The sequence below is a fragment of the Heliconius melpomene genome, chromosome 11, assembly GCF_056956725.1.
Source record: "Heliconius melpomene rosina isolate 202511_hmr_F chromosome 11, ASM5695672v1, whole genome shotgun sequence".
Taxonomy (NCBI): domain Eukaryota; kingdom Metazoa; phylum Arthropoda; class Insecta; order Lepidoptera; family Nymphalidae; genus Heliconius; species Heliconius melpomene.
In genome coordinates, this window is record NC_140399.1 from 2,219,632 (window position 1) to 2,237,487 (window position 17,856).

The 17,856-nt window shown below is 31.6% G+C and overlaps 3 protein-coding genes and 1 pseudogene across 3 annotated transcripts; 3 read left to right on the forward strand and 1 right to left on the reverse strand.

Annotated features, from left to right (window-relative positions):
* The first annotated feature begins 93 nt into the window (after positions 1-93).
* On the forward strand, positions 94-16,180 carry Gnf1 (germ line transcription factor 1). The gene is made up of 18 exons (XM_085192735.1): positions 94-315; positions 624-722; positions 1,255-1,891; positions 3,247-3,356; positions 3,571-3,699; positions 4,154-4,478; positions 4,851-4,992; positions 5,491-5,618; positions 6,160-6,306; positions 11,194-11,280; positions 11,699-11,847; positions 12,319-12,510; positions 13,005-13,156; positions 13,469-13,577; positions 14,150-14,295; positions 14,699-14,912; positions 15,505-15,663; positions 15,967-16,180. Exons 1-18 carry the CDS (start codon positions 307-309, stop codon positions 16,093-16,095), a joined length of 3,063 nt encoding a protein of 1,020 aa, XP_085048861.1. The 5' UTR covers positions 94-306; the 3' UTR covers positions 16,096-16,180.
* Positions 6,572-7,640, forward strand: LOC146534296 (uncharacterized). Its single transcript, XM_085193081.1, has one exon. It carries the CDS (start codon positions 6,903-6,905, stop codon positions 7,638-7,640), a length of 738 nt encoding a protein of 245 aa, XP_085049207.1. The 5' UTR covers positions 6,572-6,902.
* A 280-nt stretch (positions 16,181-16,460) lies between the features above and the next one.
* LOC146534297 (NADH dehydrogenase [ubiquinone] 1 alpha subcomplex subunit 3-like) lies at positions 16,461-16,862 on the reverse strand. Its single transcript, XM_085192738.1, has one exon. The coding sequence runs from the start codon at positions 16,762-16,764 to the stop codon at positions 16,537-16,539; it is 228 nt and encodes a 75-aa protein (XP_085048864.1). The 5' UTR covers positions 16,765-16,862; the 3' UTR covers positions 16,461-16,536.
* Positions 16,863-17,506: 644 nt separating this feature from the next.
* On the forward strand, positions 17,507-17,773 carry LOC146534298 (NADH dehydrogenase [ubiquinone] 1 alpha subcomplex subunit 3 pseudogene; annotated as a pseudogene).
* The last annotated feature ends 83 nt before the right edge of the window (positions 17,774-17,856 follow it).

Genomic DNA, 17,856 nt, shown 5'->3' on the forward strand with positions numbered 1-17,856 from the left:
CGATATCGTATTTCATTGGTACGAACCAATGAAATACCGTATCACACCAGTATAAACAAAATTAAAAATATAATGACGTAGTAAATGATTTTCTTTTAATCTATATTTTTTCAATATGACATTTTATCTGACAAATTGATAACTGTCAATTATTGCCGGTGGGACTGTAAATTCAAAGAATTTAAAAAAGTCAATCATATTTCATTGTTTTCTGTTTTGGTCTTATAATTTCTTGTTTTTCTAAAATTGTATTGTTTAATATATTATACGGCTAACAAATATTTGAAGAGAAGTTTGAGCTTTAAAATGTCTAGGGTAAGAAATACCTGACAATATGTACTATGTTATACACATAACATTCATGTAAAACTTTTATAACTTACTTTATATTTATTTTACCTTAAAGTTTCACAGGAGCAATCTAATATACATATTGAAAATAAAATAACTTAAGAACTAAAATATTATCATATACTTTAAAAAAATACAAATTAATGCCTACAAATTAGTAGTAAATTGCATATTTCTGTATTATATGCGAATAAATAATTGTCGTCGGTGTGTTTAACGAGTTGTCATATCTCGTAAACATTCTGAATATAGTTGTAGTTTATTTATTGTAGGATATAAGATCATTTTTCACAATAAAAAAAGAGAAGAAAATAAAAGATGAAGACAGTGATGTTATACCAGAATCACCAGATGTTGAAGTAAATAAAAAGGTTTGTTTTCCTTTTTAATTGGCTAAACTTTATTAACAAAAAGACTTATAATATGGTATCAAATCTTAAAGCAAAGATTTTCCAATCAATGAATAAATAATATATAAATATTACATGTTTATGAAAACAATTTAGAGAAATATTAATATTTAAAAATTATCAGTTTCCTTCTATCCATCCATCAGCCTTTCAACATCCACTGCTGGACATAGGCCTCTCCTAATTCTCGCCACTATGTCCGGTCCTGTACCCTTATCCTTAAATTATCAGTTTAGTTTGTTGATTTCTGCTCAAATTGTATCAATAAACCTGTATTCTTTCACTGTCAGCTCTGGTGTAGTGCAGTGTGGATGTAGCCAAAATTACCTTTGCTTTCAGTACTGGCTCTCAATAGAATGGGTTTAATTAAAAGTAATACAACCAGAAAAAAATAAAAACAATGTTGCTTGCTGCAACAACTGCTTTTATTTTATTAAATATTCTAATAACTTTTTTAGTGTATACATTTTAATTATATAACTTAATGTTTAAGAAAAAAGTATCAAGGAAACGCAGGCAAATTAAAGAAGATTCAGATGAAGATATCTCACCACCTAAACAAAAAACTACACCTGCAAAACAAAACTTACAGGAAGTTAATAATAAGGACTTATTTGGTAGCGGACCGATAAAGAGATCTGAACCAATAGTTAAGAAAACTAAGAAAAAGACGGAAACTGGTATACACTCAGATGATGAATTTGAGCAGAGTCTTTTACAATTAGATGAAAGTAATAAACTTGATAATTTTAATACAACAGAAAATATTGAACTAAAATCAAAAAGTAACAGCAATCATAAAACAAATACAAAAAATCATGATAAAAAGCATATTGACAAATCAAAATCTCCCAAGAAGGAAGTAGAAGATGATAAATTATTAGAAAAAAGTAAAACAGATAATTATGTTAATAAAACTCCAAATAAAGTTGACAAAGATAATAAATCTAATAAAAGAAAATTAAATAAAAGTCATATTGATGATGACACACAAAATCAGTCAAGTCAAATCAAGGAAGAGAAGGACTTCAGTGAGTTTTTAAATAATGAGAAGGAAGAAACACTTGATAAAGAGACAAATGAGCCTAAACAAAAAAAGCGTAAATTAGACAGAAGTCTTAATGAATCAGGTATATTTTTGTTTATTTGTGTTTATAGAGTATGTTGTGGGTCAGTAACATAGTGTATGACTTAAAATCCTTTGGCTGTAGATTCAATGCCCACGTCACGCAATGAATTATTTTCATTTCCCTTCTCTAATAAGAAAGATGCGGGTGCCGCACTCCTAAAGCATATTTATGACGCATGGGAGAGGTCACAAAATGCAATTGGAGTGTTTTGTGACTTATCCAAAGCCTTTGATTGCGTAGACCATGTAACTCTGTTGTTAAAACTAAAACATTATGGTATACAGGATACTGCCCTTGACCTTATTGCCTCATATCTAAACCAAAGAATCCAGACGGTTAGTATAAATAATGTAAAATCATCTGGATCTTCTCTAAAGATGGGCGTTCCACAAGGATTTATACTTGGTCCTCTTTTATTTCTTCTTTATATTAACGATCTGCCTTTTATGTGAAGAACCTATGTGATATTGTACTTTTCGCGGATGATACCTCTTTAATATTTAAGGTTGACAGAAATATAATAAACTATGACGAAGTGAATAGTGCATTATCGCATATTCTTCGTTGGTTTGATGTTAATAATCTAATGTTAAATGCTAAAAAAACGAAATGCTTTGAGTTTGCATAAACATAATTTTAATGTAATAATTAAAGGAGAACCTCTTAATGTGTCGGAATCAGCTATTTTCTTAGGTGTTACTATAGATTCTAAACTCCAGTGGAACGCTCATCTGCAAGCACTTGCAGACAAACTCAGCTCAGCCGCGTTCGCAATTAAGAAAATAAGACAAAAACTCCAAAAAGTTAATAAATCCTTTATGGGTCTGAGTATACGTGTATATGATAAAATTCCGCAGTGTATTCTTAATTTGCCATTACCAAAATTTAAAATATCTGTAAAAAAAATTCTACCAAGTAAAGCTTATTACACTGTTCAAGAATATTTAGAGGATAAAGATGTATGGAATTAATGTCTATTGAATGTCAGGCAGGACAGCTGCCAACTAATGTAATAGTAAAATATACCATTGACTTTAAAAAGAGCAACTGTTGAGTTTCTTGCCGGCTCTTCTCAGCAGAACTGCCTTCCGAACCGGTGGTAGCTTTTTGTTGACATGTACATTCGACGATTCAAAAGTGCTTATAAAGTTTATTTGAATAAAGAATATTTTGAATTTGAATTTGAAAAAAGCACAGTGTTAAGTTCTGATGGAATATTTTGTTTAGTATAGTAAGCTAAACAGGTTATAATATTTGGAGGTATTTGCAGACATCTATGCAGAACATATATATTTTAGATGTGATAAGGACAAAATAGCTTTTCTTGCGATATATATGTTTTTTTAATGTTACAGTTTTATCAGATGAAGAAAGGCATGAAAGGAAAAGATATTCAGCTGCATTATACCAAAAATATTTGAACAGATCTGGACCTAAACACTTGGGAACAAAAGAAGTTCCGGAAGTAAGTATAAAATAGTAGTTTTTATATTAATTCTTTTAACTGGATAAAAAATATTTTAACATAGTTTTATTTAATAAGACTAATTAATAAAAAGTTATATTATAAATTTACAAAAAAATATTTTTCTGCTTTTTATGTGTAATAACACCTAAGAAGTGTAAAAAATCACTAATAAATATATAATAAATAAAATTTAAAATTATTAAATTTACAGGGTGCACCAAATTGTCTCAAGGATTGTGCGTTTCTGCTTACTGGAGTTTTAGATTCATTCGAAAGGGATGAAGTGGTAGCTGCTATTACTAAATATGGTGGTTGTGTAAAGAGTGGGATAAGTAAGAAGGTAATGTGTTTCTTATTTTTATATAGGTACAAATAAAGGCCGTCATGGCGCAGAGTCACAAGCGTGCAACTATAAACGCGAAACGCGAAGTTGTAGGTTTGATTCCCACTTGAAATGAAATATTTGAGTTTTGATATAGTTGAGTTCTGTGATATCTCAAAGATATTGGGTGGATAGTAAGGAACGGAAGTGTCTTAACACTAGGTTCCCAGGTACCCTCTGCCCGCCTTGCTATGCGCGGGATATAGCGTGAAGGTAAAAAAAGTAAAGATAGGAAAAATATAAAAGTAGAAAGTACAAAATAAAGTTTATACAACCAACCAAAGCTATACAGCAAAAAACAATTAAAAACGAATTATACAACATCATTGATAACAGTTTTTGCTGGCTGTGCAATGAGACATTAAATTCTCTAACATTTTTGTTAAATTATTAAAAAATATTACGTTTTTAGATAACACATGTAATAGCTGGTGAAGACGCGGGTCCAGCAAAGTTAGCTAAAGCACAAGAGCTAGGTGTTAAAATCATTAATGAGGATGAATTCTTAAAATTAATCAAAGATTCCAAGACAGAAAAAAAAGAATCACCGAAAGACAAAATGGACAGAAGTAATAAGAAAAAAGATAAAAGTGCTGAAAAGAAAAAGAAAAATCATGATATTTTAATTGACAAGATTAAAAAGGAAAAATCGATTTCTCCAGTGAAGCCTGTTGAGATACCGAAAATTAAACAAGAAGTTATTGAAAAACCTGTTAAGTCAGTAATAATGACTAATGGTAATATATTATATTTTTTTTATCTTCTCTGTGTTCTTTATAGAAGTTAGGCAGGCAGTAAAAACTTAGTGACGCGACACTCCATTCTTCACTTTTTAAAATGCCATCACTTTTTGCCAAATTTAGGAGTGCCCTTTAGGCTTAATGTTAAAATGGGAAACAAGACATTTCATGGCAAATTTCATACAAAATGCGGCAAAAACGACCCATAAATGTTTCTTTCTGCCTTCTGAGTATGTTGACTTCGAAATAGTTTATTTAGTGCCTTTAGACCTGAATTGACTAGAAGACTTCTCAGTTCAGTTCCATTTCAGTTAACAGAATATGTGAACTGAAAGAAGACATACATTAAGTAAATTTAATGAATTACAGGTGACAAAAGTGACAAAAAAGTAGAGCAAGCTAATGTGTCAGAAAATAACAATACAATTTCATTGATGTGGGTGGACAAATATAAACCACAAAGTATAAAACAAATTATAGGACAACATGGGGAAGCCAGTAATGTTAATAAGTAAGTATGAAGCCGCATATATATATATATATATATAAAAAACCTTGCCGTTAACCTTGGGAAGCATTTCTTGTTTTTATTTCTCATGTAAGATACATAGACAAAAAGAACCTAATGTTCTTTCTACTCCGTAATATTTGCGTGTAGGATGATCTAACTTAACGCTGCCGGTTGTTTAGACCTACAATAAACAATTTATATGACTATGAAAACACTATACATACTAAAAACTTTTTAATTCAGATAGGAACAGTGACAGTTAGGTTTATATATGTGACTTAAACACAGATTTTATATTTAGTTTTTAAAGAAATATTGAAAAAATATAGACGTTGTCGTGACTCAGGAGCACGAGAGTGCGACTGTAAATGCAACAAGTAATTGAAAATGCTCTGGTAAAGCGCGGGGTTGAGTACCGCCACTCCACACGAAATTCCAAGAATCTATCAAAATGTAAGGAACAGACAGAAGGGAAAAAAAAGGAATTATTATTTACAGATTATTAAAATGGTTGACAAAATGGTATGTAAATAGAAAAGCTAAACTTCCCAAGCCCAGTCCGTGGGCCAAGAATGATGATGGTGGTTTTTATAAAGCTGCTTTATTGTCTGGACCTCCGGGTGTAGGTAAAATGTCTAATTTTTTTATTGTTTTATTATTTTTATTAATAATTTTTAATATTTTTATTACATGTGTTTGCACCAGTCTCTTTTTTTTAGCCAAAGCATAAAATATGATAATGGCTGGTTTCTTTTTTCAATATTTTTAGGATAGGTTTGGTTTAACCTAATCCTCATTAATTATGTAGAAAAGTTAAATAAAGTATTAATTTCTTTATTTCTTTTTTTTACTTCCACATATATTCGCGTAAAGCATGCTAGTGACAAAACACCCACTTTGTCACAAATTTTTGATATATGGTGTGTGTGGTAGCAAAACCCTCTGTGCACATTGGGTCACTAAACTGATAATATATTGAATCAATCATTATGATTCAATATATTATCTTTTACTCTAAATGGAATGAGACTTATAACCACACAATCTTCAGAAATTGGTGTTGATCTTTTATGCACATTAAAATATGAACCTATATTGGACAATATCTATTTCCATCACTCTCACATTAAGTGATGTTAGTAAATATTATTTTCACATCTTTTACAGGTAAAACCACAACAGTATCACTAGTATGCAAAGAATTAGGTTTTGATATGGTTGAATTCAATGCATCTGATACAAGGAGCAAGAATCTCATAAAGGAACAGATTGGAGAATTGTTATCTACTACTTCTTTGTCTGGATATGCTAAAGGTATTTTTTTATGCACTTAAATTTGAGACGTAATTTTTTTTTAATTAAATCAGATTCACGCTAGTAAAAGAAATCTAGTGTTAAGACATTCCATTCCTCACTTTCCACCGAATGTTAAAACATTGCGGGTTCCCTCTAAGTGCGGAATAAGGAAACGGTGCCTGGAGCTAAAACGAAATAAAAATATATCAAACTAGCGGACGCGCGCAGCCTCGCTTGCTTATTTAAGGGGGAATTCTAATAAACCGGATCCGGTGTCCGGTGCTCAACTAGTAAACGTCATAGTGCTAACGTTCCTATAAAATATTCTAAAATCAGTGGAATTAATCGCAGTTTTCTTACGATTGTCACATCCAACTAATAAACAAAGTGCAACTAACCGTTCGTAATATTGAAAAATATTTGATTTGTGAGATTAAAGAAGATTGAGAAAGGATAAAATCGACAAATTTTAAGGTTAGAAGTTATTACTTGTCACTTTATACATGTTACCGACATTGATCTTGGCATAGATAATATATCTGACAGCGATCTGTGACATCAGCTGATAGTGACATTTTCCAATTTCTACTAAATTAATTTAAATTATATTAAAAATGGAGGGACAATTCCAACTTTTATTTGAAAAAATGAAAATCGAAATACAGAATCAAAAAGAAGAACAAACCAATACATTAATGGAAAAAATAGATGAAAAATTAAAACCTCTTATAGAAAATAATAAAGTATTGAAAGATAAAATAGAGAAGTTGGAAAAAAAGGTAGAATATCTGGAAAGGGAAAAGAAAATTAATAATATAATTATACATGGACTAAAGGAGGACGAGATGTCTACACATGAACTGATTGATAATGTGAGAAAACATTTTTCGAACGCATTGAACTTTAATTTGGAAGATTGGGAAATAAATAACATTTATCGTATCGGAAAAGCAAATAAAGTAGGTAAACCGAGGCCAATAGTTCTGGCATTAGTAAGTGGATGGAGAAAAAGAGAGATAATGGCAAATAAGAAGAAACTTAAGGAAATATACTTAACCGAAGATTATTCAAAAGAAATTTTAGAAAAGAGGAAAGCACTAATACCCAAGTTAATAGAAGAAAGGAAGGAAGGCAATCTTGCCTATTTAAAACATGACAAGCTCGTGGTTAAAAAGAATGCTAAGTATAACGATAAAAGGAAGAGAGAAACATCCAACTCGCCGCAAGAAAGAAAACAACAGACAGTTACTCCATCATCGATGAATAGAAAAAATGCATTTGATATTATGAGAATGCGAAGCAATTCCTCTTCGTCGAGCTTTACGAGTAGTACAACTGCAACTAAACAATAGCAATTAAGCACCGACGATCGGAACAGTCTACTAAGTAAAAAACAAATTAAGATTAATAAACCTCTTCCCCCAAGACGATTGGTCCTCGTGGGGGAAAAAGACCGCGACCCTCTAAAACCAAGCAAACCAACATCAGATGTATATATAGCTACTTTTAATGCGAGATCACTACGAACCACAGAGAAGCGACTTGAATTGGAATTAGCCATAGCAGATTTAAAATGGGATGTAATAGGAATAAGCGAAATGAGAAGGTATGGCGAAGGAATAAGCGACTACGGTAAATACATTTTATACTATAAAGGTGAAACACAAGGACAGTATGGGGTGGGATTTTTGATTAAAAAGAATTTAACACACAGAGTAGAGGAAATACAAGGATTATCAGAAAGAATAACGATACTGAACATAACACTTCCTCTAAATAAGGAAGAAAAGTGGTCAATCATCCAAGCATACTCTCCAACAGAATCTGATAAGAGAGAAGATCTCGCCAAAATCGAAAAATTTTACGAAGATCTAAGAATGTCAATGCAAAATTGCTATAAAAACATAATAGTGATGGGCGACTTTAACGCACAAATTGGTATATCTAACAATAGTGGAGAAAAACACACAGTAGGAAAATATGGACAGGGAAAAAGAAATAAAAATGGAGACAGACTAGTCACCTTCGCTTTAGAACACAAACTTAAGATCTTGAACAGTTTTTATAAGAAAAAGAAAACAAAGAGATGGACATGGATTTCCCCCAATGGGCTACATAAAAATGAAATCGATCTCATAATGTCTAATAACGCCAAAGCTATTAAAGATGTGTCAGTAATACATAACCTAAATTTCAATTCGGACCATAAAATGGTTCGCGCTAAAATAACAGGAATGCCAATAAAAAACAAAAGACCATCTCCTAAAGATAATTCGGCCCTTTTATGTACCGGCAATCCCACTCAACTTATGAATAACCTACATGCACTTACTGAACAGGATGCAAAGAAACAACTACCAATACAAGAACAATATATAAAATTAATTAACCGATTAAAAACAGAAACAAAGAAGATAAATACAGATAGTAAACGAGTACTCTCTAACGCAACACACGTATTATTACAAGAAAGGAAAGAATTACTACAAAAGAAAGAAAAGGAAAGACACCGTGCCAAAATCGCAGAACTTAGTAAAAAGATAAACGTAAGTATTAGGAAAGATAAAAAGACTAAAAGACAAAAGACACTTAGCAAATACATTGAAAGAACTGGTGGTATTAAAAAAGCAATAAAAGAATTAAAAAGTAAGAAAGATTGGATGTTAAGGGTAAAAAATAAAAATAACATCTACACAAATAAAAGAGCAGAAATAGTAAAAGTAGCTACAGAATATTATAAAGATCTCTATCAAAGTAAGAATAAAAAAGAAGTAACAAAAAATATAATTACTACAAATTTAGAGCCAATCCCTAAACTATTAGAACAAGAAACTATTAGAGCAATTGTAACACAAAAGAACGACAAGACTCCAGGTTCGGATCAAATTACAAATGAACTATTAAAATCTATAATACCAACTATAGCTCCTATTTTAACCAATTTATTTAACAAAATAATAGAGACTGAAAATATCCCCAAAGATTGGACTAAATCAACAATAATACTGTTACATAAGAAAGGCGACAAAGAGGAAATACAGAACTATAGACCTATAAGTTTGATGTCAAATGTGTATAAAATATTCTCAAAAATACTACTCTCCCGGATCATAATTACCCTCGACGAAAACCAACCCAAAGAACAGGCGGGTTTTCGTAATAAGTTTTCAACAATAGACCACATACATGTTCTGAGACAAGTTCTACAGAGATATAATGAATACAACAAAACATATTACCTGGGATTCGTTGATTATAACAAAGCCTTCGACTGCCTGGAACACGAATACATTTGGGAAGCTCTGCATATACAAGGAATACAGGGAAAGTACATACGAATACTTCAGAACATATACAACAACTGTACTGCCCAAGTCAAGCTCGAAACTATGGGAGAAGAGTTCTGTATAGAACGAGGAGTCCGACAAGGAGATCCCATATCACCCAAGTTGTTCTCAGCGGCTCTAGAAATCATATTTAGGAATCTAAAATGGGATGATGAAGGACTTAATATCAATGGTGAAAAATTAAATCACCTACGCTTCGCAGATGACCTAATTTTATTTTCAGAATGTCCAAAAAATCTAGAAAAAATGTTACAACAACTGTCAGATGAAAGCAAGAAAGCGGGGCTCACAATGAATACAACAAAAACCAAAATATTAACTAACAGTTCGCAGACATACACTATCACAGTTAATAATGAGAAAATAGATTTTGTTGATGAGTACATATATTTGGGGCAGCTTATAGCCGCGAAAGATACTATGCAAAAGGAAATTGACAGAAGGATAGCTAACACCTGGAAAAGGTATTGGTCACTAAGTGAAGTTATGAAAAATAAAGATATAGCAATGAAAGAGAAGAGAAAAGTATATAATATGTGCATTCTACCATGTTTAACATACGGTTGCCAAACTTGGGCAATATCAGAAAAAATAATGAAAAAAATAAACGTATGCCAAAATGGTATAGAGCGAAGTGTAATTGGCGTGAAGAGGAAAGATAAAGTAAGGCTGAAAGAAATAAAAAGTACAACAAAATTTAGAGACGCAGAAAAAACATGCAAGACTTTAAAATGGAAATGGACAGGGCATATGTTGAGAGAAACAATTGAGAAATGGACTAAAACAATAACAGAGTGGTACCCTAGAATTGGGAAAAGAAATAAAGGGCGTCAAATGAAACGTTGGGAGGATGATATTAAAAAAGTAGCTGGTACAGGATGGATGAGGATAGCGAGAGATAGAGAGAAATGGAAGGGTTTAGAGGAGGCCTATGTCGGAAGACAAGCTGTGGACGAAAGCCGATCGTCTTCGCATAGAAATAATTAAGGAAAATCAAATATATAGATAATAATAGGAAATAGGATAGTACAATCGGTAAATAAATAAGAACAAACCATATTGTAAAATGTTTACAGCAATAAAGGCTTATTTTATTTTATTTTATTTATTATCTAATAAACCATGAAACATGTGTTCAATGAAATATTTTTAAGAGTCTAAATTTCAAATTTTATAAAAATCGGTGGCGATTTAAAGATTTTTCCATACAAACTTTCAACCCCTTATTTGCACCCTTAGGGGGTGAATTCTAGAAAACGATGAAACACGTGTTCAATTAAATGCTTTCGAAAATCTAAATTTCAAAATTTTATAAAAATCGGTGCCGATTTAATTTTTTTTCCATACAAACTTTCAACCCCTATTTCACACCTTTAGGGTTAAAATTTTACAAAATCCCTTCTTAGTGGATGTCCAGATTACGAAAGTAAACATCTGTCCAAATTTCACGTTTCTACCATCAGCGGTTACGGCTGTGCGTGCGTCTTACCTCAGTCAGTGAGGACAAGTCCTTTTATATATATATAGATTATAATTGTCAATCGTTTTTTGACTTCAGGTAACACTAACAAAGGCAGTGCTGTTTCTAAGAAACATGTATTAGTTATGGACGAAGTTGACGGTATGGCTGGCAATGAAGATAGAGGTAAAGAAATAAAAAATATATATAATTCTATTGTTTTTTCATCCCCCAACGCACACAGATTAACTACTCTGTGTGTATAAGTTCCACATATCAGTTTGTGTGCTTATGACGTCGTATCTACGGAAAGATGAACCGATCTAGATCTAGATTTATTTGCTTGAAAAGTGATTCTTGTTTATAATTTTGAAAAACTATTGATTTGAATTTATAATTGAAATAATTTTAATTTGAGTTTACAATAATGCGTATTTTAACAATTTTTTTTACAATATTTTTAACAACTGACTAGATAATTTTAAACATATTTATAACTAAATTTAAATTGATATAAAAAAACTACTTTTTTGTTTATATGTTCTAATTTTGTATGTTTTTTGTGTGTGCAGAAAAGATTATTCTATTCAATATAAATTTCCAGGTGGTCTCCAAGAGTTAATATCACTTATAAAGACAGCCTCAGTACCAGTAATATGTATGTGCAACGACAGGAACAGTGAGAAAATGAGGACACTATCCAATTATTGTTATGATTTACGATTTAGTAGACCGAGGGTGGATCAGATTAAGGTTCGTTTAATATTTTTTAAGTTGTATGTGTGTTTTTAAAAAACCATTTATATATCGGGACTTGAACCCGCGTTAATAACATAATTAAATAAATTGTAACAAATGTATAAAAATTTCGACATAACTTGATGAGAACTTAGTGTTCAGTGGGTTTGGGCAGTTCCCAAAGGCGTGTGCTTAATCCGCTATATTCATATTTTTATAATATACGTTTTCTAACTTTCAGCTATCTTGGCTAGTCTAGATTCGATTTCCATTCGCGGAATGAAATATTTTCATATTCTCGCTCTGTCACCTCACCTCACAAACAAAGTGCGCCGTTATTTTCCGCCTCTCATTCCGCAATCTCTTGTAATTTGAATGTCAGCACTAGGTTCCCTCTATGTACCCCGCTAGTTACTATTACACTAATTTATATAATAAAAGTCATAGTATATCCCTCCAAAACACCATAAACTCTTCTAATTTCAGTCAGCAATGCTGTCAGTGTGCTTCAAAGAGGGTCTCAAAGTCCCCGCCGATGTGCTATCCCAGCTAATAGTATCAGCGGGACAGGATGTGAGGCAAACCCTGCACTTGCTGTCCTTGTGGTCAGCTGATAGCCAAATAGATAAGGATAAGTTGAGTAAGGAGACGGAACGGGTTAAGAAGGATGTTAAGATGGTATGTTTCATATGTTTGTTAGCCTTCAAGTGTTAGTTAATGAGACTTTTTGAAGTTTTTTTTCTTGTTTTTTTTTCAAATCTTTTCAAAAAATAATTAATTTGTAAGGTTTCGACAGTCTGTTTTTTGGTTAGATGTAATGTCGCTTCTCTCAATTACTTTTGGTAATATGCATTTAAATAACAGTAGACGTGATAACATACATAACTAGTAGTACTAGTTTCCCTTCTAGTTAATACTATAGAATTACAGTTATTGGGGCGTCGTGATGCAGTAGAACATTGACTGTAAAGTGCAAATATTACTTTTGTGGGTTCAATTCACACTTTAGTCGGATGGATTGGATGAGTGCACTATTTTCACGTCCTCGCTCTGGTAATAAGACAACAATTAACAAGACTGGTAACCAGTAACGCTGCGTTCTGTTCCGACAATCAACATGCAATGTCTGGAATTTATATTTTTACAGCTTTAACTTAATATATATTTTTCAGGGCCCATGGGAAGCAGTTCGCAAAGTATTTAGCGCAGAAGACCATAAAACCATGAGTATCAATGATAAAAGTGACTTGTTCTTCAGCGACTATAGTATTATGCCTCTTTTCGTACAAGAAAACTATTTAAACGTATCGCCGCATTGCCCTAAGTAAATTATTATTTTATATTTTAAACATGGATAAAGCTCGTCATGGCGCAGGTAAAGCGCGGCGTTGAAATCCGCCACTAGTATGGAACTAGTATAACTATGAATATTGTATATGTTATGGTTGTGAGTTCGATCTCCAACTATTAAATTAAGATTATTGATATTATTTTCCTATTCTGTAGTTCTTGTAAATTGTTGTTTTTCTTATTATTTTTTCCTTTTCATATAGAATATTAAATATTATATTTCAATGTGAGATGTGACATTTAGAGTCATTTATTGATAAATTGTTACATACTAATTAATTTATAGGCACGAAGTTCTAAGCAGATTAAGCCAAGCCGCGGACAGTATAAGTTTAGGGGATATTGTGGACGCAAAGATACGCGGAAGCCAAGCATGGAATTTGCTGCCATTGCAGGTATACTTAAATCTATTTTATTTCTTAACATGAAATTGAAATTTTTTTTTTGAACGTGAGTGGGGATAGAACCCACAACCTGTCGTGTTTACAGTCGCATGCTGATGCTTTTTTTTTTATTTTAACTGCTACATCCACGGGCGCATAGTTGCCCGTGCCTTTTTTTATTTTATGAAAGTTCTTTTAATGTGGCGTACTTAATTTTGGGACAATTTAAACTGTACTTATATCTAGAGCTTATACTAGATAGGTTGGATGAGACCCCTACCGACAATATTTTTTTTTACCTTATTAAACATATATTAATTATTATAGTACATTACATATATAATTGTCTTTTATATAATTATTTTATACATGCATATAGGTGTGGAATCTTAGATTTGGCCAGGCTTATACAGAACGCCTTCCTTAAGTTTTTGGATCATTGCCTCTATCACCCTATCGTCTCTTTGTGACATTGCCCCTTTTAGGTTCGCCTCCACCACCTCCGTAAATGAAGCGCATGCTGATGCTCCTGCGCCATGACTGGCTTAAACTATTTTACTTAATAAGTGTAATTTAATTCCCAGGCAATATTCAGCAGTGTAATACCAGGACAGGCTTTAGAAGGGCATGTTGCGGCTCAAATACAGTTTCCGTCTTGGCTCGGGAAGAATTCTAGGAGAAACAAAATGAATAGATTGTGCCAGGAAATACATTCGCATACTAGACTTAGGTAATTTGTTTTTTCTATTTTTTAGAACATTTACATATGTCTTTAAAAATAGACAAAAAAACTATAAGATTACTTACTTAACTTCACTCTTTATCCCTAGCGGGGTAGTCAGAGAGAATGGAGCGCCATACACTTAATTATAATAACATAAACATTGTTTTGTATTATTATATGAATATATGCAAAAAAAAATGTAATAAATAAATGTAACTTAGTAGGTAGTTAACAATGAAGGTGTAAGATGTGAGTACTGTCTCTAATATAAAATTTTAAGGTGAAAAAGCCTTTTTAAGATTTAAACATGCATCTTCCAGAACAAATGGAAAGATTTTTTTTTCCTAATCATCAATCATAATCAAGCTAATATTTACAATATGAAACAGTAATAATAATATATTTTTAGCATATCTGGATCGAAATCGGCCATATTCTTCGACTACGCGAAACATCTCCGCGACGCCATAGTGACTCCCCTCATTAAGGATAGAACAGATGGTATAGAGAAGTCACTCTCTGTATTAGAATCTTATCACTTGTTGAGAGAAGACCTGGACTCGTTAGTCGAGCTATCATTGTGGCCTGGACAAAGGAATCCCACAATTTTGATAGATTCTAAGGTTAGTGATTGTTAACTTACTAATGATTGATAAAAGTTTTTATACTTAAAAGGTTGTATATCAATAATAATACATCTCCTTTATTTATATGCAAAACCTAACATATTTTTTTTTAATTAGACTTAGATGTTTGAAAAAAAAAATCATATCAATAATATTTATTACTTTAAAGCTTTATACCAAGAATCCTAATTTGGCTTAACTTGCTTAAAGTTATTGTTATAGTATAACTAAATTATATATAAGCTATAATTTCATCTTTATTTGTTTAGTAGTTTATGCATGACAGTGGAACTAACATCCATCCTTTTTCAGAAACTTTCATATTTATAATATTCGGCTTTATGCTGTCTCTCACACACAGCAGGCCTAGTGTTAAGATGACCTAGATGTTCCATTCCCCACTTTTCGAAGTTTCACGTGTTGAGTGGCGGAACACAACGCCGGGCCAACCTTGGAGCCAAAGAAAAGCAAAGAAAATATTATTGAGGAATTGTACATAGAACTGTTGTATTACAGTCACACCCTTGTGCCACAACGGCCTATATTTAATAATATTATGAGTATTAACCCATTTTTCTAATTCTTACAGGTGAAAGCAGCCATGACTCGTACATACAATAAAAAAGCTACGGCCCTTCCATATGCACCTGGAGCTATCAAGAAAGGCCATGGACATGATGATGAAAACAACCAAGATGATGAAGAGCAACCTGGGGATAGTGACCCAGAAAATGATATGTTGATTAAAGTATGATATTTATTTTGAATGTATTTTTTAAGAGCATGTTTTAGTTGTATAAAAAAAAATAATTCCCTGTTAAAATAAAAGTTTGAATTTTTGAGAGTATATAATAGTATAGATATACATATGCCAGGTACAATTGCCAGGGGCAATTGTGGACTGTAAATACTATACTTGTGGGTTCAATACCCATGAAATATTTTTATCTTCTCACTCCTTCAGTTCAAGTTAGTAGTTATTATATATATCATGTACTATTTGTTCATTAATATTGTCTTTTTCTGTATTCTAATAACATTTTCTTTCTAGAAAAAGAAAACTAAAGAATCCGAAAAGCCCAGTACAAGTAGAGTAGCTAAGGGAAAGCAAAGTGCATCAAGCCCAAGCAAGGCTAAGGGGAAAGCAACTGCTTCTAAAGATAAGAAAAAAAAGAAATGAATCTGGTATTTGTACTACATACTATTGACTATCATGTTTTCCAATCTTGTTTATTTTTTGTTTACAATAAAAATAATTATTGATATCTTAGTTTTATTTATATATATTTGAATGAATGAATTATTATAAGATCCTTCTTTGGATAACAAGACAATGCATGGCAATAATGTCCATGTCCCGGCATAAAATCCCTAAAATGGAAGCAAAAACTCTGATATTAAAGGTCTTGATGCTATGTTACCATGCTATATAAAAAATAACTATAAAGATTTTATGTTTACTTTATGTATAATACTGTTGTTTAAATTCAAATATTAACAAAGGAAAATATACATTAATAAATAAAAAGAGACAATAACAAAACATAACAGATAGCACTCATTTATTATTACATAATTGCAACTAAATATTCACAAAACTTGATTGTTTTTTTATAAGTTTCTAATCTCTCTTTATTTTGGCCGCCCTCGGGTCGTCCGGTCTCATAATAACGAACACTTTCTTGTATCTTCGGTTGTCACCATCGGTCTTCACATATTTATAGCAAGCATAAACTCCACAACCTACTCCAAATAACGCAAGGCCAGTGGAAGCGATGACTTCAGGGATCTCGGTCCATCCCTGCCTTAAAAGCTGGCCAAGTGACCGCCTGGCTACTAGTACAGACATTTTACTTATTTGCTAAGTTATTAATACAATAAGATCTAGGCAGACACCTTCAAGAAAATATATCTGAGTCCCATGAGAATATTAAATAAAATGTCATTGTCGAATGTGTCAAATGTCAATCAAAGTAATATAAATTAAGACACAGAGCAATAACCGTAATATGGGGTGGATAGAAAATTTTAAGACTAAGTTTACAAAGTAATATTGCTCCCTACTTTAAATATAGGATAATCTATATTAAAGTATCAGTTAATTCTGGTTTCACATGTACTATATAGTAAAAAAAGAGTATAAGCTCATTATATATAATAAAAATATAAATTTCTATTACAACTGGATGTGGGATGGGATCAAGAGATATATACCTATTGACCGCTATGACATATATCAAATAGGGTGAATAGAAAAAAATGCTGCGACATTATTTCATTAGCATTTGTAGCAAAACAAGGATTATTTACAAACAGGGCTTGCAGAAATGAAATATTGTTTATATACCGATACCTAATTGAACATAAAAAGCACTATATAACATATTATATCATAAGTCTAAAACCTCAAAAATTAAAAAATATATATTAACCGTAATGAAATTTATGCAAAAGAGTTTCAATGTAGAAAATGTAACAATATCATATTTAAAAAAAATCTAATATGTTTATTGACATTCATTCTGTCATAGAGCCTTTAGCATTAAATTATATTGAACTATTAGGTATTTATCTAGAATATTTACTATACAATGCCACAACAAAAAGAAGTAGGTCATCAAGTGAAATTTGAAAACAATCTTAAAGGACTTTTCAAAAAAGCATGTTGGGAAATTCCAGAAATTATGGGATCATCCTGTTTAGCTGTAGCAGGCATAATAATGGGGTGTGTTGCTGCCTATAATTACATAAAAAATGATGGAGATAATCGAGAATATAAAAAAATATACGTCATTATGCGACCAGACGATTCTAGAGTTTCACGTCTTAGGAATCCAGTGTTTACGGAATATAAATAAAATTGTAATATTTAAAAGTATATTAATTCTTAGACATAAAAGTAAATAAATATTATTACGGAAACTATGAATTTATTCCATTG

What these genes read in the sequence shown, in the direction of transcription:
- LOC146534296 (XM_085193081.1), top strand. Translation starts at nt 6,903, where the DNA reads ATGGAGGGACAATTCCAACTTTTATTTGAAAAAATGAAAATCGAAATA.
- LOC146534297 (XM_085192738.1), bottom strand. Translation starts at nt 16,764, where the DNA reads ATGTCTGTACTAGTAGCCAGGCGGTCACTTGGCCAGCTTTTAAGGCAG.
- Gnf1 (XM_085192735.1), top strand. An exon ending in ATGTTGAAGTAAATAAAAAG is followed by an intron (nt 723 to 1,254) that starts GTTTGTTTTCCT and finishes TTAATGTTTAAG; the next exon opens with AAAAAAGTATCAAGGAAACG. An exon ending in GAAGCCAGTAATGTTAATAA is followed by an intron (nt 4,993 to 5,490) that starts GTAAGTATGAAG and finishes TATTATTTACAG; the next exon opens with ATTATTAAAATGGTTGACAA.